This window comes from Serinus canaria, chromosome 19, assembly GCF_022539315.1.
Source record: "Serinus canaria isolate serCan28SL12 chromosome 19, serCan2020, whole genome shotgun sequence".
Taxonomy (NCBI): domain Eukaryota; kingdom Metazoa; phylum Chordata; class Aves; order Passeriformes; family Fringillidae; genus Serinus; species Serinus canaria.
Window position 1 is genome coordinate 473275 of NC_066332.1, and position 27720 is coordinate 500994.

Consider the following 27720-nt stretch of genomic DNA (forward strand, 5'->3'; position numbering starts at 1 on the left):
TGTAGATAGAATGAAAATTCGCATATGAAAATATGTTTTTTTTAAAATCCCATTCTCTCTGTGAGAAGCACTAGTTTTTCTAACCAGTTTATTTTCCTCTTACTTCAGTACCTCTTCCCAGCCAAAAACCAGAAGTCAGTCAGAGGTAGATAGAACGGAAATTAGAATGGAAAATTTCCTTGTGGATTATTGAAGTTCAATTTAGTTTCACAAGCTACTGACAAAGGGGCCGTACACAGGAAAACGGCGCTCAGGTTAACCTGGCAGCCGCAGTGCGAGGTGTTTCCCGAGAGGCAGGCACTGCTGTGCTGACCCTTTCCAACGGGCTCCCTCTCTTCCTTGCTTTTATCCTTAAAAAGGGTTGGGTTTTCCCTTCCGTGCAGCCACCCCGCGGCTGCGGCGCAAGGACAGGCAGAGCGCAGAGCCACGCGTGCCCGCGCCTGGTGACCGAGGACAGCTCGGGGAGGGACGGGACACAACCGGGGAGCCCTGCGGGGCAGAGCGGGGCCCGGACGGCACAGCGGCCGCTGCCGGGCCGGGCGTTGGGCGCGGTTCCGCCGGTCCCGGCCCGGGGGCGCGCGGGGGAGCCCCGCCGGAGGCGCCGGGCCCGCACGTGCGCGGGGCGCGGCGGGCGCGGCCCCTTTAAGGCGCGCGGCGGCGCGGGGCGCCCATGTGGAGGGCAGCACGCGTGTTGTGCTGCGCGCCCATTGGCCCGCGCGCGCTGACAGCGCGCCCCGGGCCGCGAGCGCACTGCGGGGGGAGCGCCGCCCGCAAAACGCGGCGCCCGGAGCACGCCGCCGCCGGACCGGACCGGCCGCCGCCGCGTCTCGCGCCCCGTGCCCGTCCCGGGGCCGGCCCGGGTCGCGCCCGCCCCGCGCGACCGGCGGGGCTGCGGAGCCGTGCCCGCGCGTCCCCGGCCCGGGCCGGCCGCCGCGTCCCGGCGCACCCCGTCCCGTCCGGGCGGCGCCCCGAGCTCCACTCCACGTCTTGGCGCCGCCCGCCGCGTAGTAGCGGGGCCGCGCCAGCGCCCGCCTGTTGTGTTTCTGTTGCCACCCGCCATCTTGTCGCCAGCGCTGCGGCCGGCGGGGCGAGCCCGGGGCGGCGCGGGCGGGGCGGGCCCGCGCTCCGGGCGGCGGCGGCGGCGACGGCGGCCGGGCCCGCGCCATGAGCATCGAGACGCTGCTGGAGGCGGCGCGGTTCCTGGAGTGGCAGGCGCAGCAGCAGCAGACCGCACGTGGTGAGTGACCGTCCGCCCGCGCCTCGCGGAGCCGCGCCTGACAGCCGCGGCCGGCCGGGGCTACACGGGCACTGGCACCGGGGAGGGGTGGGGGGGGAACACCGGCGCGGGCTTTGCGCTGCCCAGGGCATCCGACCCGGGGAAACTCGGGGCGGGCGGGGCAGTGTCAGGGCACGGGGGGGACTCGGGGACGGCGCGGCGGGGGCTCCCTGCGGGCGGGGCTGCCCCGGACCGGGCCCCGCTCCCGCCGGGGGCGCCGCCGCCCCCGCCCCGCTCCCTGCGTGTCCCCGGCCGGCGGGAGGGCGGGGCCTGGCGCGTCACTCGCTCGGCCCCGCCCGCCACCACGTGCGCGCGGCCCCGCCCCGCGCGGCCCCGTCGGGGGCTGCGGGGCCCGCCCGGGGCACCGGGGGGGGGGACGGGGGAACCCCGCGGGGCCGCCCCCGCCCGCTGCCCCCGCACCGCCCGTGCCCAGCGCCGCTCCGCCGCTGCGGCGGCCCCGGCCCTTCGGGAGCGGCGGTCTGTGCCCCGGGGCCGCGCAGCAGCTGCGGGGCTGCCGCCCGCGCGTGGCTGCAGGACAGCGGCGCCGGCCCCGCTGCCCCGGCGGCCCCGGCGCGGGGACTCGGGCGGAGCTGCGGGAGCGGCGCTTTGTGCCGCCGCCCATTGTGTCGGTGATGAGTCACGCAGCAGACGGGGATGCGGTGCTGGGGGGCCGCGCAGGGCCGGGAGCATTCCCGAGCCCGGAGCCCAGCCCAGGATTTGCAGATGGCAGGGCTGCCCGGTCCGCGCTCCCCGCCGGCTCGGTGACAGCTCCGGTGCTGCTTCCCAGCCCTTGACTGTCGCCTTGCCACCGCCGGCCCTGTGGTGATACCGGCCCCGGGCTTACAGGTGGTTGCCGTGCTCGTGGTGCAGCAGTAAAACACCCGAGGCTCGACCTGTGCAGGTTTGGGTTTATCCCTGCTGCTGGGAGACAGCGGGATGGCAGCGGGAGCATCTTGTGAGCAGGTCCAACAAGCTGTGCTCTGGGTTACAGAGGAGCAGGAGGGACCTGCCTTGTGCTGGACAGCTTCTGAGGCAGGAATTATTGCTGAGCAGGGTATATGGGCAGGGTAACACAGTAAAGAAAAAGCACCCTGCAGGCTTCTCAGCTCCAGGAGCAGCTCACAGGGATGTGTGGGGATGTGGTGTTACACAAAGCCCGTTGCAGGCTGGAGCTGCCACCATGAGCATGCCCTGGCCTCTGGGTGCTGCTGGGGGGCATAGACACGTAAGGGCTGGGCCGGTTGCAGGACCAGCAGCGTCAGTGCAAACGTGGCCACTTCAGGGAAGTCTGAACACCAGGAAGACTCTGGCACGGGAGGGAGGAGCCCTGCAGTGACCTTTGGGTGGCAGGAAGATTCAGAGGAGAGCACAAGCAGAGGAGCAGCTGGGAAGCACTAGGAAGTAATAAGTAAGAACAGTAAGACTGGGTTGGCTTCTTTGCCTTGTGTTCTTCCTCTCCTCCCCCTTGAAATCTTGTGTTCTGCAAAGTGTTATGGTCTGTTATACCCCCAGTTATACTGTGGAGCTCCAGGGATCCAGTATGGCCTGAAAATGAATCCATTTTGGGAACAGCATTAAAAAACATATACTGAACTCATCTAAGGGCTGCTGGGTCTGCAGCTGACAGCAGTGCCTGCTGCTGCCATAACCCTCTTGCTGTAAGCATGTGCCTCCCTGGCATGTAACACTCGTTTACATGGGCCCAGACTCACAGCCTGGGGTCCTTTCTCCCTCTGTTGTGTGCAAGCTCCAGAGACATTTGTTTTGAATTAAAGGGTGCTGATTTCTTTGAATTTAGATTAATCCAGGAATGTTCCATGATCTAAGAAAAACAAATTTCTTCATAATCGCAAGTAACTGATACTTGTTTTCCTAGGGTTTTCCCCATAGATGCTCTGTGATGTCCACCTTGTGTTTGCTGCTCTCTTGATACTGCACAGTTCATTCACACCATTCCTTTCCTGAGTGGTGCCAGCGCAGCAGTGACCCCGCAGCAAGCACAGTTCTGGGCTTTTCCATCTCACCTACCTGCCATTTGGGCAAGCTTCATTGCCTGGGAGTGATAATGGTGTGTGGTGGCCAGGAAGGTTTCCTTTGGCTGTGGTGCCACCTTTCCTGTGCCAGTGGGTGAGGAGGAGAACCTGCCCAGAGCCGGTGTCCACGGCTGGGCCGTGGCTCAGTGCTGTGCTCTGTGCCGTCTCTCACTGTTGTCTCTTAGCAGATCTTGTCAGTATAATGTTGGGGTGCATCTCCAGAAACCTTGTGGGGCTGTTGGGCCACCACTGGCTGCTGTCTCGCCAGGGTGCTGAGTGGCCTCAGCCTTGGCCTCGCTGGCTGCTGCAGGCATCACACCCACCTGGGTTTCTTTCAGGGGAGGTTAAAGCACCTCCCAACACACAGTGTGAGTTTGTTTCCAGAGGCTTCCAGGAGAGTTGCACTGCAGTTCTCAGGACAACAGTGCCATAGTGACAATTAGACTTTGACTTCAGGAAGAGCCTTGCTCTGTGACACAGCAATCTCTGAATTTCGGGGGTGGCAAGGATAATTGTCATGGGATTCCAGGGATAACTGCCTTGGTGCAGCCAGTTCAGGTGATGGTGGCGACTCCCTGTTTTGATGGTCAAATACCCTTGATTCTTCTTTTTCAAGTATGGCAATAGGGGTCTGAAGGGTAGTCTGCACATTTCCATTCATTTCTTTGAGAAGAAAGCTGGCTAGAGGGAGCAGCCTGTGGAAGCAAGCCCTGATGCAGCCCTGGGATGAAGGTGCAGCAGTGAGCCCTTGTTCTCCTCACAGGATCGAGGAATGTTACCTGGAGCAAACATGCTTACCTAACAGGCTGGCTGTTATCTGCCAGATCCAGTTTTGCCATGACTCACTGAACTCATTTCACCTGTCTGTGCTCCCTTGCTGCCTGTGTAACACACGAGCAGTTTGTTTGCTGGCTGTGTAACACACGAGCTGTAGACTCAAGGCAGCCTGCAGAGCACTTGCCAGCAGTGGATGAAGTGGGGTTTCAGAGTTTCTTCTGAAGGGACATCTGTGGACTTTTTGGTCTGTATTAAGGATACATAGTCTGTTTATAATACTGTTTAGTAAGTCATTTCATGTTTACTGTTCTTTTCCAACCTGTACATTTAAGGCATGTCAGGGTTCACTGTTTCTGCAGTGTGTGCCTCTGTCCCTGGGCCAGAAGCACGGACAGCAGTGTCCTCATGTGCCTGGGAGCAGATGGGTTGGGTCCTGCCTGTCAGCCGTGCCACTTCTTGCTCTGAACTGTGACACAGAAGCTGTTGAGCTGACAGAAATACATGCTTTTTATCAGAGTGCATGACTTTGTCTCCCTGTCTCTTAAAAACGCTGATGCCCCATAGAAAAGCACAGGCCCATCTTGTGTAGGACAGCTCACCTGCTTGTCTGCCCAGGTGCGGCTCCTTGGATGGTGGAGCAGGGTCAGCATGTGCTGTTGGTGCCCACATGGCCTGTCAGAGCCAGTGCTTCCTGCACTTTATCCCAAATACCATGGAAAGGTACAACAGGAGCAGTGCATCCCTCCAGCCCACAAAGGTGTGATGCTGCAGCTGTGACAGTGGCATGCCTGGCATCCTGGTGACATGATGGTCCTGGGGCTTCTGTAGAGATGAGACCCTCCATGATGGTTCTGGTTTTTTAGCAATCTTGATTCCTTTGTAGTGCTGCTAAATCCTTACCCTGTATTTCTTTCTTCTGTCCACAATTAGTTATAACTAAAATGCAGCTAAAATTACTCCAGAGCTGATTCAGGGTTTCCTTTAAGCACTGGAATAGCTTATTAAAGCTATTGTAAATGTAAATTATCTGTAGAGACGGGAGAAGCTGTTTTTAGAAATGTCTGCCAGGTATTTATTTAGTTATCGTTGATTCTTCTGGTTGAGAAAGTGGAGATCTGAGTATTGTAGTTGTTAGCAGTGACTGGTGACCCAATCTGCACATGAGGTGTGAGCGTGTGACAGCAGCGGCAGTGCAGCAAGATCGCTCAACAGGGAGGGTCTCAGGTAGGGGTAGGGGTCTCTGAACCATGAAACTGACCCCACGTAGGCTGGCCTAGCTCTTGCTTCTCTGTAGTGTATTGTGAACTTCGGAGTTCTAATAGTGAAGCATTTCAGGTTCCTTTGTGAGCAGCGTGCTCCTGAAATACCGTTTAGTTGGTCTTTGAGGTGCTGGTGTGTGTGGGGAGGAGAGGAGGGGCACCGTTCGGTACCAGGCTGCACTCTGGATGCAGCACTGAGAGCAGCAGTGGCCAGTGGCCCTGTGGAAGTGTCACCGGGTGCCTGGCAGCCAGCTCTGTACTGAGGGCATGGCCAGGAGCCCAGAGGGCTTTGGGAAGCAGTGCCATGTCCTGGGTCTGCCGTGGTACTGGTGGAGAAACAACGGTGCCAAGGGCTAGGAACCAAACTGCCAAGTTTTAGCTAAGATGGGAGAGAAAAGTGGGGCTTGTTCTGTTGTCAACCAAAATTCAGAAGGAGTTAGAAAAGTGTCCTGATTTTAAAGGGTTCTCAGTCCTGCAGGCCTGTTCCTGGGCCTGGTAGTGGTCGTGGCTGTGTGCTGCAGCCTCTGGTGTCAGCAGCATTTGCTGTGACTCAGAGATTGCTTGGCTGATGCTGAGCATTGCTGGGCTCCAGTTCTGCTGACTGTTCTTATCTCCCCCTTCCTGGTTCTCCCCTGTAGAGCCAGGAACTTGCAGAAACAGAATCCAACCTCCAGGCTCCAGCCTGCCCTTCCTCTTGGCATGACTTGTCCCTCCCTCAGGGCAGCCTTTGGAGTAGTAAATACCTGGACACTCTTCTGTACGCAGCACTTTCCTGGTGGGAGCCTGCAGTGACTCCTGCGGGTGACACCCAAGGCACTCCTCTCCAGGCCTGTAGCAGTTCAAGGTGTGCAGGATAAGTTCCCAGAAGCATTGAATGATTCAGAAAAACACTTCAGACCATTCAGAGAACAGCATCACAGAACTGCCTCACTGTTCCTGGAGTGAGAGATGTTCTCCATTGAGCATGCACAGGGGTGGGATGCTTGGCTATGCAAAGGCACATGCCGTTGATAAACTCTTGGTACTGATAGTTTCCCTAGTGAAAGTTAGGAGCATTCAAAGGCTCTGACATCCCTCAGAGCCTGCTCTTCCAGCATGGCTCCAGGAGGCTGGGGCCATGGCCTTGCTGCTGCAGGCCCACGCTGCCAGCCCGAGGGCATGTGCGGCTCTGCCCGCTGCTCCCTGGCTGGCCTGGCTGCAGGGCCTCTGACAGATGGGTGGCATTTCCAGGGCAGGCAAAAGGGACGAGATGTGTTTAAATATAACAGCAGATTATATAGGTAACAAAGAGTGCCTGGTGCTGTGTACTCAGACCATTGAGGCCCTAAATAGCTCCAGGCCAGTGGTCAGGGGTGCTGACCCTGTTTCTGTGTCTTCCCAGGACAGGATTTGCTGTTCTGTCCCGTGGCTGCCGATGTTGCTGTCACTGACTGGATGGTGTTGCCAAGGACCTGAGGTGCCTGCTCTCACCATGTGAACCTGCTGGCAAGCGGAGTGGTGTGGGCAGGGTGGGATTCCAGGACCCCTCGTGCTTGGGCTGTGGTTCAGATCCCCTAGGGATTCTCAGGACTGGTTCACTCCCATGGTTTGTTCTGTTCCTCAGTCCCCTTGTTAAGAGTGTGAAGAACAAGTGGAAATTACACGTAATTTTGAGGTGCACCTTTGGATTCAGCTATCCTCTTACCCAAGGGGATGCCCTCAGCCTTGGCTGCCTTCTGTGTATGGGCTTGCAAGATATCCTGTGCTGAGTGTGCCACAAGGGAGGGAATGAGCCTGGCATGTGTCTGGCATGTGTCAGAGCACACAGCACAATGATCACCCCTCCTTGATCTGTATCTGTGACCAAACGTGAGTGAGCCTCCTTAATATGAGAAAACATAGAGCTTGGGGGGCTTTCTTCAAAGGGTGTCTTTGGTTTGTGTGCAGGGTGTGAGTGCCAAGCAAGCAGGAGACAGACCTTCACCACCCAGTGGAAGGGTTTCTGTGCAAAGAGGTGGATCAGGGCCCTCCAGTCCTTTTGCTGGGGCTGGGAGCATGGGTCCTTTCTGCCTGTGGGTAACTCAGACCCAAGAGGACAGTGGCTCTTCAGTGTTAGATCTTGGCTTAAAAAATCCTTGAAATAAACTCTTTAGCTCGAGACACCACCAAAGGCCTTGCTGGCAGGTTGTCAGCAGCCTGAGGGCTGCACCTGCTTCCAGAGACATTTACATAAATACTTGTGATCAGTAATGCCTGCTTTAACCTTGCTTTGCTGTTCTCTCCCTTCCCCACGAGTGTAGCTGGTGCAGGAGTGCCAGGCCGGCTCCTGCTCGCGCGCTGCCCTCGCTGCAGCTCTCGGGTGTCCTGGCTGGCTGCTCCGCTCTGCTGTGGCCGTGTCACCTCCAGCAGCCCGGGCAGGTCCTGCTGTCCTCACCAGGCACTGCCACGACTTCCCACTAGTGACTTCTTTGCTGCTCCCTGCTCTCAGTCTCGGTGCAGCTGGAGGCCTGGGGGGCAGCTCTGCTCTGTGTGTGCCTGGCAGGGCGGTGCCGGTCAGCCTCCGGCCGCTGGACGTGCTCAGGGAGTGCCGTGAGTCAGCAGGTCCTCGGGGCTGGGTTTCCTCATGCACCCTGTGCCAGGGCCATTGCATTGGCTCTGGCTGCGAACCAGCAGCAAAGTGGAGCAAAAGATCTGCAGACAAAGGGCTTTTCTTTATTAGTTATTAATGTCGTTGAACTGAACCCCTCCAAAATTGTTGGTAGCTGAGATTTGTGTTTGCATCAGGGGATTCCTGCTGGGGTTTTTGCCACCCTGCGCTGCTTTGCTTCTTCCTTTAAGGAACTGTTGATAATACCCTGAAATATTTTGAGAAAATACAGAGAAATGCAGCTTTAAGACTCAGCTGCTGCTTAAGCAACCTCCCTCCTCTTTTTGAGTCAGTCAGATCTTTTGCTCACTCACCCTACTTGTGCTGCAGAAGTTGAATGCAGACTTTGGATTTGAGTCTCAGGCAGCCCTGGGAAGAGTGCTGTATGGATGTGGAACCCTTCCTGATGACAGAATTTCATATGGTGCTTTTGTGAGTGCTGCAGGGTCAGAGACTGGGGCTGCAGCCCCAGTGCTAGAGCTCAGTCTAGAGCGTGGTTTCTCCAGGTGTGAGTTCAGGATCGTGTTTACCTTGGCAGCTGGCTGCTTGACCTGGCTCCTGCTCTCCAAGGGAGCTTGGGCTGTGTTTGGGCTGCTGCTGCAGCTGAACTTAGGAAATTGTGTCGACTGGATCTGGGTCGGTGTTGCTGTGCGGTCACAGGTACCAAAGGGCATTCGGAATCGGGAGTAAGAGTTTTGGTGCCTTTCTTGCTCTCTCTAGTTTTTGCACTATACCCCTCAAAATCAAAAGATGGGTTAGAAAGTATCCCAGTAGTGACAGGGCCCCTGGGGGTGGCAAGGGCTGGGCAGCTCTGTGCTTGGTGGGGCCTTTTTCCCCTTGTTCCACTTGTTATGTTCAGTACAGATTGTCTTGAAGATCAGTGGGGGATTGAACATAACCTGGTCATTGCAGGTGGCAGCATACAGGCTCTTCTCTCTAATTTCCTAAATACACATTCAGACTTCAGTGTTTCAGTCGAGCCAAAGCTTCTCCTGGGAGAGGCTCTGTTGGGATGTTTCTTAGAGCTTCCTCTGAATTACCTGATTTTGGTGACTTTATAAGACAGAGCACCCAACTGTCCACATCCTTCCCCTAATCCCTCCCTTGATAAATTAAGGTTTTGTTTTCCAAATATTTGTATATTACTGTGAAGAGGTTGCTGCACCACCTTTCGTTGCAGCTCCTCAGAGGTTGTCAGGAGTGGGATCTGCTGAGCCTCACGGATGGTGGGTTTGGAGATATTTGATTAAGGCTGCGCAATGTCTAGATGCCAGGGCCACTGGCGCCACAGGACTTGTATAAATAAATTTTGTTTGTGCCATGTTCACGCAATTAAAGCCAGAGCCCTGGATTGCGTTTGATGAGGTTTATTTTGCTAGTCGGGCCACACAGATTTCATTAACTTTGTCTGGTGTTCTGAAAACATATAGGAGCATACAGACATCAAAGCCAAATTTAAGAGCTTGATTAAAATCCACAGCAGTAAAGAGGTGTCCTGATGTGTTTGGATCAGTGCAGTGTCCATTGAGCTGGGATTCACTCGGGATAGTATGAACTGTTTAACTTAGGGATCCTGCCCCGTGCTGGTTGTGGGCGGCTCTCAGGAAAGGTCAGGGAAGCGCCATTGCTCACTATGGGTGTTTCTCTTTCAGAGGAGAATGAGAAGCATGAGAAGCTCTGCCTGGAGAGGGAGCAGGAGCAGAAGAAGGCGGGCAAGGCCAGCGTGCCACGGGCCAACAGCACCCTATCCCCAGAGGAGCCCCGGAGCGAACTGCTGGTGCCCATCTCCCCCCCGGGCCCAGTGCCCCTGCCACCCCCGCCCCTGGCAGCTCCCATTTCAGTCATTCCCATCCCCGTTGTCACCAGTTCCCCCCAGCAAGCAGCCCAGACCGCCCTGTCGCCGCCGCTCGTGCAGCGCCACCAGCCCCTCTTAAGCACTCCCAGCGTCCCCAAGGAAGCGCCGTCGGTGGCACCGGTGATCCAGCGGCCGCCGGGCCCGCACCTGCCGGACGGGAAGGCGGCCACGCCGCCCTCGGGCAGCCCCAAGCAGCTCCCGCACTACGCGGCGCCGGTGCTGGCCATCTCCCAGCACCATGTGGTGCCGCAGCCCATCCAGCCCCTGCAGCACCCGGCAGCGCCCGCGCCCCTCGGCGCCCTGAAGCTGGCGCCGGCCGACGACATGAAACCCATCGAGCTCAAGAAGAGAATTGGAGGGTGAGTGCACTGGGTGTGGGTACCTGTCCAGGAGGGACAGGCAAAGCTGCATCTCAGTGGAGCGGCTCCTGCTCGTGCAAACTGTTGTCGGATCAGAAATGCCAAGACCTGTGGATGTTTAATGTCTTTGAATTGCTGAGAGCAGGGTTTTTTGGCTTGACGGGTTTTTATTTCCCTCCCTCACTCCACACTGTAAGATTTTGTATAAGGATGTTTTTTTGTAGGCCAGAACGGTGTTAGGAAGCAAGTCCCAGCCCTGCATGTCTGATCTCAAGTGGTATCTCGTGTTATGTTTGGCAAAAGATCACTGCTTGTACTGGTCAGGGAAATCAAAGTGCACTGCTGCTTGTGGGAGCATTCTTGAAAACTGGAATGGGATCTGGGAGATGTTATTCTGAGGACAGAGATCACCAGTTTCTCAGTGCTGTAAGTGCTAAGGGCCTCCTGCTTGCTCAGAATCTTGCAGCTGGAAGGGGCTGAAGACTATTTAGTCTGCCCTCACCCTCTGTCAGGACTTGTGGCTCTGATGTTGCTCCAGGTTAGTGTTTTTCTGGCTTGTTCTTAAGGACTTTGGCTGGTGGAGACTCTGCCTTCTCTGTAGGTGGCTGTTTCCAGACCACAGTATCCCAGCAGGGAATCTGGTATTACTGCTCGTGGACTGGGAGAACAAACCATTCCCTTCTTTGCAGCAGTTTTACCTGTTTCCTTTGGCCCCTCAATTTTCCTGCAGCATAAGTGACCTGGATCTGTTCAGTCTTCCCTCCTGACGGTGCTGTCTGGGCCTCTGACTGTTCTCCTGGCTGCCTGCAGCAGGGGGATGGATGTCTCTTGGCAGTGGTGTTGAAGATGGTGTGTGAATGCTGTGGGGACTGGTGGAGATGTGTAGTGGACAGAAAAAAGGTTCATTGGGATGTACATAGAAACAGTGAAAGTAATGCAGATAGGAGTTTGTGAAGATAAAGGCTTCTGTAAAATACCTGTGTAGTTCCTCTAAGCAGATTGAGACCTTCAGAGCCTGTCTGCTGCTGGAAGGGTCTGTCGGTCTGTGCACTAATGAAGAGAGCCTGTCACTGACATGGTGTGGGTTCAGGGAGCTGTGGAGGAGGTTTCTGCTGGCACGGGGTACCAGGGCAGGCTGCACAAGTTTGGCTGCCTGGGCTGTGGGCAGTGGGGTGGCTGCAAGTGCACCCAAACCTGCTGTGTGCTGTCAGAGTGAGCTTTGCCCTGGGAGGTGGGGAGGCTGTGGTGCCAGCGTGGAGCACAGCATCACCACTGCCTCCCCCCAGAATTGCCATAAGCACAGGAAAGATGTCTTTTTCAGCCTGTAAATGTTTCATGGGAAAATGCTGACAAATATTGGTGACAATTTATTAAACATTATTACCTCAATGTCCTGTGTTTTCAGTCAAAGGCAAATAATTACTTTGCACAGTGTATGAAAGATTCTTGAAATCTCCACATCTGTTAATGTACCTTATCACTGCAAAACTGAGATAACATGTATTTGTTTGGCTTTTCCTAAAAATATTCCTCTGATTCAGAGAGTGGGTGGACTCAAACCCCAAAACCAGGAACTCAGGCTGGTTTTTCCTTGAGCAGTGACTGGAGAATTCCTGTATTGCTTCATTTCATGTTTATCCTCGGCTGTGTTGTTTCCTGCACAGTAAAAACCCAAAGCAGTTGGCAGTGTCTGCCTGATCCCATACGCTTGAATTTGGAACTGCACAAACCTTGTCCCACTGCAGTGTAGGCATAGATTAGAACCAGGTCAGAATCTGGGCACTCTGGGTCTGTACAAATACTTAAAATTCACACTTTGTGTCTTTCTCTGTTGTTGGTAGTAGCCGTGTCTGCATATACACACACAGCACACCTGTTTGTATCTTCTGTGCACTGTGTGCACAATGCCTGGTTCCTCTGATGCACATGTAAAGTATGGCATTTATCTTGAAACAGTGTAGGCAGAAATATATATGTACTTAATGTTAAACCAGTAGTATATGAACACTTCTGCTGCTCTTGCATCTTGACATACAGACGCTGCTGCAAGCACAGGTGCAAGGCAGGAGTTTTCAACCTGACACTGAGCTGATCTTTGTTCTGTTTGGGTTACAGGGTTGGGACCAGGGAAGTACATAATAAATTGGAGAAGAACAGGTGCGTAGAAAACCAGGGGTTTGGTTTTTTTAATTGTAATTCCCCTCCTTTTTTTTGGCCTATCGTTTGTCAATATTTGTTTGGCTTTGGTGGGTTTTTGTTTGTTTGCTCGCTTGTTTTTTAAACAGATAACCTGAATAAAATTCTTAGTGACTTTTACCGAATCTTGCAGTATTGCTTGGCTTTCTTATAGCTTAATTCTGCATTTCTTGCTTCCCAATATGTTCTGGTTAACTGCACCATTGCATCCCACCCACCCTGATCCTGCAAAGCAGTAACAGTGCATAACAGTGTGACTCTCTTTTGATTTAAAAAGAGTAAAATACCCCAAATGAGGGGGTCAGTGTACAGTGTGTATACAGAATAAACATCAGTTTCTGACCTAAGACCCTTATAAGCCTGACTAGCTAAATTGGAAGTATGGTGACAGTGAAAGCACCAGCACAGTGAGATGAGATATTTTATGTAAGGCTGCACAGTGTTCCTAACAAAGCTGGGATGGAGCCCAGGCAGAGACCCTGCTGGGGTGAGCTGGCTCAGCTGTGACGTGCTGTGCTGGGGGGCTGCTATGCACAGGTGTAGGTGCTTTGCTGGATTAAGGCCCCAATTAAGCTCTCCCCTCTGGTGGAATTGGTTCCTGGTGTGTCTCCTGGCAGCTGACGACCCACCTGTGTTTTCTTTAGACGTGCACATTTGAAAGAATGCTTTGAGACATTAAAGCGCAACATCCCCAACGTAGATGACAAGAAGACCTCAAACCTCAGCGTCCTCAGGAGTGCCTTGCGATACATCCAGGTACGTGCAGCGCTCGTGGGGCTGGGCAGAGCCCAGAGCTGACTTTGGGGTGCACAGAAGCTCCCCTTCTAGGGGTTAACCACAAATCATCCTTACCACGAGTGTGATGGCAGGGAGCACGTAATTCGCATGATCTTAGAGATCCAGGCTGAGTGAACTTCACTTGTTTCCATTTGGGCTCAGGTGAATTTTAATATGTATGGTTTGGGGAGGTTTTCTGTTTGCTCAACCAAAAGACAGATTTCTGTAAAGATTTGTTATGTATCAAGATTTTGATGAGATGGACATGGGAGTATAAGTGATTTGCTTGGAGGTAAGGAAAGCCTAGAATCTGAGGTTGCAGCATGAGGCTGTAGGTGGATGGGGCACCGCCAGGAGTGAATCTGGAAAGCACAGGTAAAAATCAGTTGGATTTGTAGCTGGAGAGAAATAAGTGTTAGTGTTTGCTTGTTTAATGTTTGGGAAAGTGGTTAATGGTAGCACATAAGAAATTGTTGTAGATGTCCCCTTTGAATGTGAAATCAGTAGCATGTAATGCAATTAAAATTCATTTGGAAACTGGAAGAGTTGCTGCATTTATAGTGCAAATAGAGAGCTGGTACACCTTGTACATTTTGACTGGAATAAAAGGTGCTGAGGATTGATCGCAATGGTCTTTTCCACAGTAAAATGTAATCTTTTCTCACTTTGTTTCCATTTTTCCTCAGTCACTCTTAAACACCATTTCCCTTTGGTGTTCAGAATTGATTATTCAGTTCAGCTTTGCTTTGGAGAGTCAGTAATGCCTCAGAATTAGATCAGTTCAGCTCTCCTCTTAGTTTTCACCAACAACTTCCCTCAGAGAGACTTTGACTGGGGCAAATTCTGACTGTACCCAGCCACTCTCTGTCTCGCTCAGAGAAGTGGTTTTTGGGGTGTGCTTGTTCATGGCCTAATGAGCTTTAGAGATCTGAGCCTTTCGTTGGGTTTTGGCAGGCTGGTGCTGTAGTTAGCAGGAGGAACCTCTCTGACAGCCCTTCTGGGGTGCGCGGTGCTGGGCTGCGACTGGCCGGCTGTCTGTCGGTCAGTGCAGTCTGTCGGTCAGTGCAGTCTCAGTCGGTGTGCAGTCTGTCCGTGTCTGTCTGTCGGTCAGTGCAGTCTGTTGGTTGGTGTGAGTCTGTCTGTCAGTCAGTGCAGTCTGTCTGTGGCTGTCGGTCGGTCAGCGGGGTGCTCCCGCGGCCGGTGGCAGAGAAGGTCACGGTGCCCTCGGGCCGTACCAGCGTTCGCCTCCACGTGTGTGGGGAGCACATGGCGAGCACAAGGCCCTGCTGGCGTGGCATGGCTGCCGGCGGTGAGCTGGCACTGACCCAGGGCACACAGGGCTGGCTGGCTGCCCACGGGCAGTGATGTTGTGTAATGTTGTGTAACCTCCTCACCGCATGGCCTTCTCCTCCTCATCCTCTCTGGCAGCTGCTCAGGGAGTATCCCAAGCACTGTTTTCCTTGGCAGCACCAAAGCAGTGGGTCTGTGATTCAGTCACAGGATTCAGTTGTGCTAAAAACCCAGATTACTAGAAATCTGATTTGAAATTCCAGCATTCAGAAACAAAAGTAGTCTTTTAAATTTTTTTTTTCTGCTGTTTGAATTTAGGTTTGATCTGTTTCAACAAAACTAACATCTGTCAGTGTGAGGATGGCCACCGATCATGTGCCACGCTCCGTGTGTTTCACTCACAGGCTCAGTGTTTCCCTTGAAAAGAGGACAGGGTAATTGTACAAAAGAGATTTAAAAGTAAAAGCTCTTACTCTCAAAGTAGTTTTTCACTAAAGGGAAAAAAAAAGCTCAAGAAACTCAAACCCAAATGAGCCTCGCAGGGGAGGAGCACAGCACCAGCCAAAGCGGCTGTTCTGCCCCTGCAGGCACTGTGACAGTACACTGATTGTTGCAGCCTCTCTTCCTACAGAATCCTTCCTTCCCCCCTTCCCAGCTGGAACTTCTTAGAAACAGGCTGTTTGTTTCCTTGGCTGAATTTAAATATTTGTATCTGCATCAAATCAGATAAGTTAGAAAGTTAAATTCCGAACTTCCCATAGAGCCATCATTTTAATTTATCCTTGGACCTGGGCTTGTGCTCTGCTTCAGTAAATTAGAATTTGCAATTAGGCACACTGCTGCACAAAGGAAATGGGGCCCAACGCAGCTGGAAGTTAATAATCCCTTTAGCTGGTGATTCAGCCTGAGGCAGTGTGGGCTGTTGTGCTGTGGCTCTCAGCTCTCAGCTGAGGAGGGTGTCCTGGTGGGTCCAGCAGCACGGTGGGCTCCAGACCCCGGCACACAGCTGCAACCAAGTCTGTTTGGAACAAGAGCCACCTCGGCTCCTGTTCTTGACTTTGCTGCCTGCACAACCTGAGTGGAAATGTGGAGACCTCTGGGAAGTTTGTAAGATGCAAGGGGCGATGTGGAAAAAAACACTGAGAATAAAATGCTGTTTGCTTTGAGAGAGCAGAGCCCCTGTCCCCTGGCCTGCTCCTGAGCAATGTCCCCAGCAGAGGAGAGAGCAGAGCCCTGTCCCCTGGCCTGCTCCTGAGCAGTGTCCCCAGCAGAGGAGAGAGCAGAGCCCTGTCCCCTGGCCTGCTCCTGAGCAGTGTCCCCAGCAGAGGAGAGAGCAGAGCCCTGTCCCCTGGCCTGCTCCTGAGCAGTGTCCCCAGCAGAGGACAGGCCTGTCCTCCCTGGAGCCCTCTGGCTGTGCCCGTGCTGGGAGGGCAGCCTGGCACATGTCAGACGTGGCTCACAGCCCGTGCAGCTGGGCTGGCTTTGGTTCTCTCAGAGGGATTCCTTCCCCCTAGGAAATGGAGTCATCTTTGGAAGCTAACTGAAGCCCTTAAGCAAGGCTGCAACTCCAGGTTCTGAAAGTGTGCCTGTCAGTGTGGCACCTGAACACCCTCCAGTTTTGGGGGTTATTTTCTACTGTACATTTAGTGTCAGATGACATCCAGGTGATTTGCTCACCAGGTGACACTGGGACAACTGGCATACAGCCCAGCCCAACCCATCAGTCTTTGGTTGTGCTGCAGGTCCTGCTTGTTGGCAGTTTCCCCAGTACAGTTGAAGTGCTGACTAAACAACAAGGTGCTTTCAAAGTCTGAGATGCAGCTGAGCTTCCCAGGGATGCAGAACACAAGGAGCAAGTCTTTGGAAGCTGTGGAAGCAAGGCCCTGCAGATGCTGCTCAGGTGTGGCAGGGGCACTGGGGGCTGCTGTGGTGACAGATAGGCCTGGTCCTGCAGGGCCTTGGCTCTGTTTGTGAAACTGACTTTGCTTACTGATTCACAGAAGTCCTCTGGCAGCCCTGCTTGTAGTGTTAGAGACAAAGGATTTATAGTATGGCCAGTTTGTCATTATTACCTTGGGAAAGGGCAAGAAGGGTGAAATTTCCTTATGACTTAGCTGTGCTCTCTAGTGCTGACAATCATTTATGATGTTTAAGTTGTTTATACTCAGTTCATCTCTCTCGGCTTCTCAGACCGCCCGAAGTAACAGTTGTGCACCTAAGAATGATACAGTTTCCTGTTCGTGCCAACAGTAATCAGCAGATTTGGCTCCCTTCGGGGTAGAATGAATCCAGAGTACTACCCAGGGATGCCTAAGTAGTGCTTGTAACAATCCTTTGTCAAGCCCTTTTGAAACTGATCTTGCGGACATGTGAACAGACCAGATACTGGTTTTACATTGGTTAGATTTTCCTTTTAAGATTCACAGCATCTCCTTGTCTTCAAGTTTGTTTTATTTATCGGTCACTTCGCTGGTGCCTGAGCACAATCATTCATCCCTGTCTGTGTAGAGGACCAGAACAAGACCAGTGGATTTTTGGGTGCCATAGCAGTGCTTGATTTGGGTGTTGATGGGTGCAGAGGGCCCTGCAGCCATGCCCGATCCTGGTGCAGGAAGGGGCTGGACTGCAGACACAAACCACAGGTCTGACAGTGGTTGTGATTAAAGACCAGAACTCATTTACATTCAGGCACTGTTGTGACTGGATTATTGATCAAAATGCATAAACCAAACTGTGCTGCTGAATCCTCCTGTTAAGTTCCCCACCTTGATGAGGATGGCTGTAACTGTTACTTTTTTATTCTGTGCCAGCTATGAGGTGAATATACTTATCTTGTGTAAAACTTGTCTAATAAGAGTGGTGTCCATCAGTACCTGCCCTGCCTCCCTCACGTGAGCAGCTGCACTGCTTCATGTCGTTTACCTGACCTGATCCACTGATTCCATCTTGTCTAATTAGCCTGAATCTCGGTGTCAGTAATGAAGGCCTCCAGCATCCATAGGCTATGGTCATGCAATGTGGTGTCATCTGTAGATTTCAGAAAGTGATGAGAAGAAATAAGACCTTAAAAAAACCCAGTGTTTAATTCCCTGCTGTTCCTCCAGCTGCAGCAGGACCTGTCTGCAGGAAGGCTCATCCAGGGAGCCATCAGGGACATTTTTATTTGTAGGATTGGCCACAAAACATGTCCTGTAATAGTGATTAAAAATGTCCAGCATTTGGACCTTCTGGAGTAATTGGAGCTGTTTCTTAACCATTGCCAAGAGGGATAGTGATTTTTTTTAAAGTATCTCACTCATTACTTGTACATGAGAATTTGGAAAGGGTGAATGGAATTGTAAATCTGTCAGTGTGTTTGTAATTGTCAGAGAATCCACACCTGTTCCACTGCTGTCATTTAAGTAGTAGTTTAAGAAGCACTCAGGGTTGTGAAAACCAAAGCAGCCTGTAAGTGGATTGCAGCACAGGGTTTGGGAATGCTGCTGTGTGGTAGCTGGTGTGTTTGGGGGCTGTTGCTTGTTCTGGTTGCCACCTGCTGTGAGAGCTGGCATGGGAGGAGAGACAGCGCGTGGGCCCTAACGAGAGCTGTGGTAATTACAGCTTGGTGGCATGGGCTCTATTTTATGTGTGACGTAGCAGGAGTCACCTGCCTTTGAAACACTGCAAAAGCCCCAGATAAAGCAAAGGCAAGCCCTCAGCCCAGCAGAGGAGCTGCAGTGAGCAGCAGTGGCAGTGTGAGTGCCACGGCACGGAGGGCAGCTGTGCCAGCAGCAGTGCAGCCCCAGCTCTCCTGCACAGACAGAGGTTTGCACCCAGGCACAGCTCTGCCTCATGGCCTCACGCAGGTGCTGGGCTGGGTTTGCCTTTAACAGCTGGGTTTGTGTCCTCCCACTGCCACCGTGGCCCTGACAGCGGGGGAGACGGATGGAGAGCAATCCTCTGGTGACCCAGATCTGCTCTGTGGGCCGTGGGTGGAGCTGCTGGGGTGTGAGTAGCTGGCACTGACCTCCTTAGATGGATGGGGAAACAGGAAGGAGAGGTGGTGCGGAGGTGGGCACATCTCTGAGTCACCCGGACCTCGGACCTGCTGCCCTGCTGTGGGGGAGTGCTGCTGTCAGAGCCTTGGCTCCTGGCACCAGCATCACCTGCCAGAACTGTGTCCTCTCCCAGGAGAAGCCCTCACTTCCCTGCTTCCCTGGTCAGGGTCCCTTCAGGAGTGCAGCTTACCTGTGCTGTGTGCCTGTTGGCTGAGCCAAGGTGCAGGAATGGGAACAAAGGGGGAGCTGCACCCGGGAACCATCCAAAACTCTGCCTTGGCTGCTGCAGCAGCTGCTCAGATCTGCCTGCAAGGAAAATACAGAAGCACTGCAGCAAGTGGATGTAGGGATAAAGTGTCTGCTCAGAAATCTCCTCCTCATCCCTGGCAGACAGCTCTGGCTGTGGCAGTGCCCGGGTGTGGCTGTGGGTGGTGGCAGTGCCCGGCTGGCTGCAGCGCAGTGCTGACGTGCTCTCTGGTGGTGCCCCACCTGTATTTTGCTGTCGATGGTACCAGGCCAGCACATCCGGCATCGCTGCGGGATCTCATCTCCAGAGCTGGCAGAATGAAGCAGTTGCCATGGAAACCGTGGCTTTGGTTCCCATGGCAACCAGCCGGGGTTCACACACGGCTGCTTCTTGCAGACAGAGGGGCTGGTCGGCATCGGCGGGGCAGGGACGGGGTCTGGCAGGTGCTGTCACCTTGGAGGGTGCAGGGGGTGGCTGCAGAGGCTGGGGACGCTGGCCTGGTGCTGGGGGAGCTGGCTCCTCACCTTGCCAGCCCCCCAGGCTCTGCTTCTTGGCAGCAGGTTGGCTGGGCTTGGGGCGAGTGCTCGGTGTCGGTGCTGCGCCGTGAACAAACTGCTTGTGGCAGCTGAGGAACATAGACAGTTTAGCACCATTGGAAGTAGGAATGCCCAGAGTTGATAGGAGTGATGGAAAATCCCCAAATCCTACAGGTGAGTGCTTTGGCCAGTGAAGTTTTGGCAGCTGGGGCTGTTTGGGTTCCATTTGGGACTCTGTGGGGACAGCATCTCTCTGGTCCTGGTGGGGACATTTTTGGAGTCAGGCTGGTGGATTCTTGCTCCTGCTTTGAATCTCCTGCACCATGGCAGTCCCAGCAAGAATAAAATCCTTAGGATGTAGAGTTTTTTCCATTGCATGTAGGAATCAAAACTGTGCAGTAGTGGAGAGCCTGACCAGCTGCTCTGGTCTGTGCTGGAGGTCCTGCAGGTCAGTGGCAGCTAAGGACCCCCCTGGCTCAGCATGTCCCTTTCTCTGGCACCAGGTGTGATCCCCAGAGCTGAGAGTTAAAGATTATCTGGCTCAAAATTGCAAATCGCTCTCCTGATTGCTTATTGATGAGGTATTTTCAATCAGCAAATGTTAGAGAAGAAAAAAGCTGAAATATGCTTTGGAAAACTCATAATTGAAAGTGTGTTTTTAAATGGCTAATAAAATGTTTATGAGGGGAGCTATGTAATAAGGCCTTTTAATCCTCTCCGATGCCTGCTGCAGGGCCAGCAGCATTCCTGAGGCCCGTGCAGGGAAGGTGTTGGGGGCATTGTTTCCAGTCTTGACAGGAGAGTGAGCAATTTAATTACAGATGGCTATAAAATGGAAAATTCTTTGCAGTGACAAATGACTGTTGCTATACAAGGAGAGCAGGAGTTGGTGTATGGTTTGTTTACCAAATGATGACAGGGAGATGCACATAAGGACCAAAGAGTGGCTCCAAACCAGCCAGGATAGTGGGCACAAAGTGGGGAAGAGTTCCCACTGGAGTTGTGTCAGGCCTTTGCTAACCCTAACCCTTTGCTGTCACTGCAGACATCTGGTCTCGCTTCAATAATCCAGGTGCATAAAGGCTGCCAAGGAGCTGACAGGTACAGAGGAGAATCAGATACTCTAGGGGAGCAAAAGCAAACCCACATGTGGATTTTAATTTGGTTGCTGGTGTTTAAATAAAAGATGAAGGGACTCACCACTGCCCTTGTGTCCTTGTCACTGCTTCCACCTGCGCGTGGAGCAGCCCCTGCTGTGCCCGTGCAGTGGTGCCCGCCTGGGGAGGGTCAGGCCCTTGCTCTGCTGCAGAGGGCTCACTCAGCTTCAGCTCAGCACAGCTGAGAGTGTTCAGAGAGGAACATCATCTGCTTTCACCAGAGCCAGCAGCTCAGATTTGCAAAACTTCCCAAGCATCAAAAGCCATAGATGGATTCACAAGAGTTTGAGGAATTCCGTTCTTTCTTCCTGGGGTAGCTCAGCTTCCCCATTGGCATGGCCAGGGCCTACTCTTTTAAGTGATGATCATGTGGAATTTTTTTAAAGTGTGAAAAATAAAAGAGTTCTAAAGTCATAGCTTCTGTAGGTTCCTCACACTGCAGTGTAACAGTTGCCTGGGCAACCAGGGTTCCCAATTGCTTAACAGGAAAAAAAGAAATGCTGCAATGATGGAGATGCAGACGTAAGAAGGAGGGTCTGTGCTGGAGCCTGGTGCTTGCAAAGAGCAGTCTGGGATGGGGTGACCTCAGTGAGAGGCCAGCCCCAGCTTTGGGCTGCCCTCTGCAAACAGAACAGAGCTTGAGGGGCATGCCTGGCCTTCCTGGGACCAGCCCAGCCTGGCTTCTCCCTGAGGAAGTGGGAAAACAGAAATGCAGGTAACTTCAGTGATTTTTCTGCTGTGGAGAAACAGGATCAGTATTTCATGAGCCAGGTCAAGTGTGTGTCCTTCAGGATCTTAGCAAGCGCCTTAACTGTCATCCCAGATGCCAGCACCAGATGTGACCCCTTGCCATGGTCCTTCCCAGTGGCTGTGGAGGTGGGTCAGGTGGCATGTCCTGCCCTGCAGCTGACACAGGCCTCTGCCTTACAGAAATTTCAGATTTCAAAGGAAAGGTGGTTGGGCATTTGTATGAATTTCTTTTACCAAAATTTAATTCTCAATTACTGTGTTGTTTGTAGTTTTAGGGTCCCCTCTGCCCTTTTCAGTGCTACCATTACATTCCCATTCTGCTGGAAAATTGCAAAGGCTTGGATTTGGGGAAGAGTGTCTGTGTGGTTATATGTCATTTTAAAGTGTCTGGTTTTGTATTGCATGGGATCCATGGTGATGGTGCTGACAGAAACTCCTGTTTCAGAAAAACATCCTGGGGATCAGTGGGAGTCTCTAAAGGTTTTGATGTGCCGGGGCAGGTCAGTGACCACAGTCCCAGTGACTCAGGGTTGGCTGTCACTGTGGACTTTCTGTTGACTGACGGGAAATCCTGGCACCTGATGTGGGCAGGATGATTTGCAGAAAATAATCTGCCAGGAGGCGGGTGCCAGGAGCTGCGTGTGCCCGTGGGGCCGCGGTTGGAGGGCGCACTGTCCCTGCTCCCTGTCCCTCCACGAGTGCTCGTTTCTGCAGTGAGGCCAGGGCTGTTCTTGCTCCCAGGCTCAGCTCCCAGTGCAGGGCACGCTCCCAGTCCCTGCGGAGCCTGGGAGGGGACTGCACCCATGTGTACCTGCAGAGAGTGGGGCAGTGCTGGCAGGGGAGCTCAGAGGAGAGGGAAGAGGGCTCCAGTTAATCCCACCCAGTTCATTATTAGGCCAGAGCAGCTCAGCCTGGAGATCTGTCCTTACCAAGTGAGCTCCGGTGAATTGCATCCCAGAAAAGGTTTTGAAAGATTATGAGTGCCTCCAGCCCATCTGCTGCTCCAGCCTCCCCAGCAGCTCCCCTTGGAGAGCACCCAGCCGTGCTGGAGCCCTGGGAGGAGATGCAGACCCAGCAAGGGGCTGCTGGGAGCTGGCACCCAGTCAAGAGCTGGGACTGCTGGCACTGAGGGAGGCAGAGCCCACGGGGCTGGGCTTGGAGCAGTGCCGTGTCCCACAGCCTGTGGAGTGCCTGCAGAGTGACATAGTGAACTCCCTGGCTCTCTCGGCTGGGAGACTTGTCCTGGTGCTTGCTAAGGGTTTGCCTGCCTTCCCAGCAATTAAAAGTTTGTAACTAATTACCAGCTGCCCTGCTCATACTTTGTAGTAGTGCTTTCCCCCAGTGCTGGGAGTCCCCTCTCGCAGCAGGGAGTGAAGCCAAATCTGCTTGAATATGCGAGTGCTGTGCCCGCTGCGGTGCCAGGCGGCTGCGGGGATTCTGCTGCGGGGATTTCGCGCCTGCTCCTCCTGGAGAGCTGCTCCTCTTCTGTCCTCTCGTGCCCTGCGTGGAGAGCAGCTTTGGGGAGATGCTGCAGAGAGGGACTGGGCTCATGTTTGCACAGCAGGTTTAGCCTCAGCCTTTCTTGTACTTGCCTCTTTCCTGATGACATAGTGGGGGAGGACATTCAGACAAGCTGCATGCAAGTCTTGCGTGTTTAAACCTGAACCGGGAGCGTGCACCTTCCTCGTCACCTTCCCCTCCATCCCTCCCTGTCTCACCCACACCCCTTGGCAAGGCGATCAGAGTGCACACAGCACATGACTTTTCTGGGTCAGGCAAAATGCTTTGGCTGCACTCAGTAGGAAACAGACTTTAAAACTAGGCTGTGGATTTGGGCCTCAGCCATGTGGGAATCTCTGGGCTACAGGTCAGGGCTGGTGCAGAGCCAGGATTCCAGGAGTCCCCATCCTTCCTTCCTGGCTGTCCCCATGGCTACCTCCCTGCAGTGGGCTACTGGGCTTGCCCAGGACAGAGCTGCTTGGTTTGGCTTGAAAAGCAACAGGAGAGAAAGAACTGCCCTCTCTGCCTAAAAACCCTCTGTTTTGAGGAGCTTTTAGCTGATCTGGAGGGAGAGGAACTGTCTCCGTTGACACACCTGCAGTGGTTGTGCCCTGCTAACACACATTGTTTGGCTCTTTTAAAAATACTTCCTTTATTGCTATTACTGGGACCAAGGTAGCAGCAGGAGCTGCCCTAATCTGTGTTGCCTTAGGCTGCATTAAAGGCTGGCTGAACAGGCTTTAAGGTCCTTCCCAGCAAACCTGTGAGCTACCACACCAGCAGACCTGAAAGGCATGAGGTCAGGCTCTGATTGTTCTCATCATGGAGAACCTGAGAGAGAAATAAAGAGATGTGTTAAAAGACCGTGAGCCTGGTCCTCTGCCAGGTGTGGGGTTTGCTTTTGAGCTCAGTGCTTGCCAGCAGTGAGGGAATAGGAGCATCCATGTGGGCTCTGTGTGGCTGGTATTTTCAGAAGTGTGTGTGGGATTAAAATTCCCAGTGGTGAAACTTAACATCAGAAAATGGAGAGTCTGTCTGTGGTTTTACAGATTTCACCTAATTTTGTCTCTTATGCATATAGTAAGTGTGGCCCTGGGCTGAGGTACCAGGTCTCTTCTCTGACTGTGCAGTGTACACTGGCTTAAAAACTCAGAGAACAGGCCTTGGGATAGTTGGGGAATGTGGTTTGTATTTCTCAGCAGTAGTGCTGGGCAGTGTGGGACATTTCTCTGTGTGGTGCTGACTGATGCAGCAGCTCCCCTGACCTTACCAATGGATGTGGTGATTCCCAGCACCAAGGGGGCATTAGCAGGAGAGGACAGCAAGCACCCTTCCTTCCTGTTTGACCTCAGGATTTCCCTGTGATGTGGGAGCTTGATGGTTCTACCATCCACCATCTCCTCTTGGTCAGGAGCTCTTGCTCAGAAGCTCATCAGTACTTAGGCTTTTTCTTTCCTTCTGAGCATTCCTGTTTTGGGGGCTTACCAGTTTTCCCTCAGCAAGCAGAAGCCCTTCAACTAGAGCAATACTTTATGTGCCAGCTCTTGTCCTTCCCTTTCTGCCCGCATTTGGCAGGTGTAAATATAGCTGAACACGCTTTACACCAGCATAACTGGTAGTATAAAATAATGAGCTGTGGACATGGGAGTGACCAGATTAGTGTAGGTTATTCTTGTCTTTGTTCTCATTATATTTCTTTTTCTTTTCTCCAACTTTAGACTTTAAAGAGGAAGGAAAAAGAATATGAGCACGAGATGGAGCGGCTGGCGAGGGAGAAGATCGCTACGCAGCAGCGGCTGGCAGAACTGAAGAACGAGCTGAGCCAGTGGATGGATGTTCTGGAGATTGACAGAATTATTCGACAGACAGTTCAGCCAGAGGATGACCAGGCATCTACCTCGACAGCATCAGGTACCCATAATTGTGCTCTTTTTTTGGTAATTATGGCATGTCATTGACGCAGTTACATGGAGTGGTGGGGATCTTCATTTAGCAGCATCAGGGTTTCTTTGCATTCAGAATAAAGTAAAAGGTTTTGGAGTTTTTGTAGTGATTGATGTTGTTAACAACACACCGCTGCTCATGTGAAATAAACTGAAACTTGTTCCTCAGTGTCAGGTAGATACAAAGTGCGTGTTTGCACATCCCACCTGATTGTGGAGATTAATCCCTGCTTTCCAAACTTAGCTCTTTTCTTGCACAGCTCTGCAGCCCTGCTCATTACACCAGGGCATCCTGGTGTATTTGTGTGGATGTGGGAGGGTGTTCAGCACATATAGAAGAAGGATTTGGTACAGGGAGGATCACCAGAGCATTTGGAAAACTTAATGAGCCTTCACGTTGGGTGAGGAGGATTCACAGTGAAGATGAAATGACACTAATGGATATGTGACATGCAGTTCCAGTGAGAAGTTTCTGTGAGATAGGAGAATGCATGCTTCTCTCCACGCCAGGATCTGCAGCAGGAAGAGTAGGCAGTCTGTGGATGTAGAGCTTTCCAGAGACACGGAGGCTGCAGCACTGCAAAACCATTCACAGCAGTTCCTTCAAGTCAGCATTTGCTCTTGGCATGCCAGGCAGATGATATGGCAGGTTCTGGGGAGGGAAAACCTGAGTTTGTTCAGGCTCATCACCTCTGATGGTAGGAGCAGGCTCCAGGTGTAGTCTGATGGAAGTTGGGAGTCCCAGTGCTTTGTCCTTCCAAGTGTCAGCTGTTCCCTCTGCAGTGGCCTCTGCTGAAAGTGACCACATCAAGCTGCTGCTTCCCAGAGCTTGGGAAGGAAAGCGTCTTCCTGGAGTTCCTGCTGCTTCTGTCTCCTGAGATTTTTATTCTTTGCTGCATGGCTGGCACTAGAACAGGCAGTGCAGGGTGCCAGGCTTGTCTTCCTGATCTCAGGGCTGGTATGTTCCTGTTAGCTTCCTTAGTTCCTGGACTGGACAAGAGTCCATTTTCCAGAACCAGATGAGAGACAGCCATGTTTCTTCATGGTAATTTCCTTCCTGCTCTGGGAGGAGAAGGAGTGGTGCCTATCAGTGGAACAACTGGCCAGGAAGGGAAACCCTGTTCTTCTTTCCAGATGGAGCTCACTTCAGCCCAGACAGTTCAGTCAAGTCCTTTCTGTCAGCCTCTGCTCATGGTGCTCCCCTTGCCTGCCCAGTGAGACCTCTCAGCCTGTTGGGAGCACCCTGTTCTAGCTGGGTTTTTGAGCTGTCACACTTGCCTGGCTCTGGGTCCTTAGCCCACAGGCAGAGAGGAGAGGAGAAGAGAGGAGAGGGCTGTGCCATGCCGTGCTGTGCCATGCCGTGCTGTGCCATGCCGTGCTGTGCCATGCCGTGCTGTGCCATCGTGCCACCAGCCTGTAGCTCAGTGACGCCTCCTGCACGTCTCTTCTGCTGATGCTGCCTTCTAGGGAAGCTCGTTGGTCCAGTTCATGCTCTGCTTGCGTTTTTATGGGAGTTTCTTCCTTTCGTGTTTTCCAGAGGGTGAAGACAACATGGATGAAGATATGGAAGATGACAGGCCAGTGAACTCATTACCAAAACTCACCCAGCGCCAGCACCCAGAGCTGCTGAAAGCCGTCCCGCCCAGTGCTGCTCCCCCCCTGCCCGCGGTCCTGCCCCCACACGTGTCCATCCAGCAGAAGCCCCAAGCCCAGCCCTCGCTGCAGACGCAGGCGCTGGTCCCGCCGCAGGCCATCGTCCCTGCACAGACTCACATCGTGGCGGCCTCGACCGTGCAATCGACTGTTATCGCCCACACGGCCACCACCCACGCCTCGGTCATCCAGACTGTCAACCACGTCATTCAGGGGCCACAGACCAAGCACATTGCTCACATTGCACCTTCCACATCCAGCCCCGTGCAACTCACCACTGCTGCTCAGCCCATCGGCCACATCACTGTGCACCCGGCCACCATCAACCACATGGCCCACCTGGGCCCACAGCTGCCCATCTACCCCCAGCCCGTGGCCGTCAGCCAGCCCGTGGTGAGCCACATCGCTCACACCATCTCGCACCAGCAAGTGAACGGCACGGCGGGCCTGGGCCAGCCGGCCGTGATGGCCAAGCCGGCCGTGGGCACCCAGGTTGTCCATCACCCGCAGCTGGTGGGGCAGACGGTCCTAAACCCCGTGACTATGGTGACCATGCCGTCGTTCCCGGTGAGCACGCTGAAGCTGGCCTAGAGAGGACGGTGCACCGGCGAGGTCTTTGTTGGGAACCTTTCCTAAGGAAACTCCGTACATTCCAACCACGCCTGGCTCGGCGGGACAAGGCGCGGAACGCCGAGGGCGGCGGGGCCAGCCTGTCCCCGGTGCCCGGGCTATCCCCATGCCCGGGCTGTCCCCGGTGCCCGGCCTGTCCCCGGTGCCCGGGCTGTCCTGGTCCCCAGGCTGTCCCGGTGCTCCGGCTGTCCCGGTGCCCGGACTGTCCCCACGCCCGGCCTGCCACCAGGACAGCGCCGCGCCGCGCTCGGGGCCGTGCCGCTGAGAGACTTCAAAGACAGTTGTTCATGGTGATTTTTTTTCCTTTTATGTGTAATGAGTGAACTATGGATATGATGTTCTTAAGACTTTAATTTTGCCCTCTTATGTGTTGCTTCTTTGTAGAATAAAAATTGCTGATCTCTTTATTGAGACATTGCGTAGAATGGGGAAAAAAAATCATAGAAGTCTATATTTATATATATGTGTGTATGTGTGTGTATATATATATGTATATACATATATATATAAATATAACATTTGAAGGCCTTTTGTAAGGTTGATTATTTTGCAGGATTATGAAACAAAATTCATTTTTGGAGGAAGAAGCCAGAGTGTCCTCTCTAAACAAGAAACTATAAGATAGATGGTTTGGTGGACCAGAGTACAGTGACAAAAAACCCCCAACAACAAACCACGAGTCAAACCATGTTAAAGGTATTTCCCATCAATATATTACATTTCAAAAACCATCTAAAATCACTGTGACTTGTTATGGCATTTTAAGGAAATTCTCTGTCCTGTCTAATAAAAGGAAAAAGAATACACGACCAGACTTGA

At 53.2% G+C, this 27720-nt stretch overlaps 1 protein-coding gene across 1 annotated transcript; it reads left to right on the plus strand.

The window, feature by feature from the left end:
* The first annotated feature begins 1059 nt into the window (after positions 1–1059).
* On the plus strand, positions 1060–27720 carry MNT (MAX network transcriptional repressor). The gene is made up of 6 exons (XM_030232887.2): positions 1060–1237; positions 9624–10185; positions 12301–12342; positions 13026–13137; positions 24394–24586; positions 26156–27720. Exons 1-6 carry the CDS (start codon positions 1165–1167, stop codon positions 26860–26862), a joined length of 1689 nt encoding a protein of 562 aa, XP_030088747.2. The 5' UTR covers positions 1060–1164; the 3' UTR covers positions 26863–27720.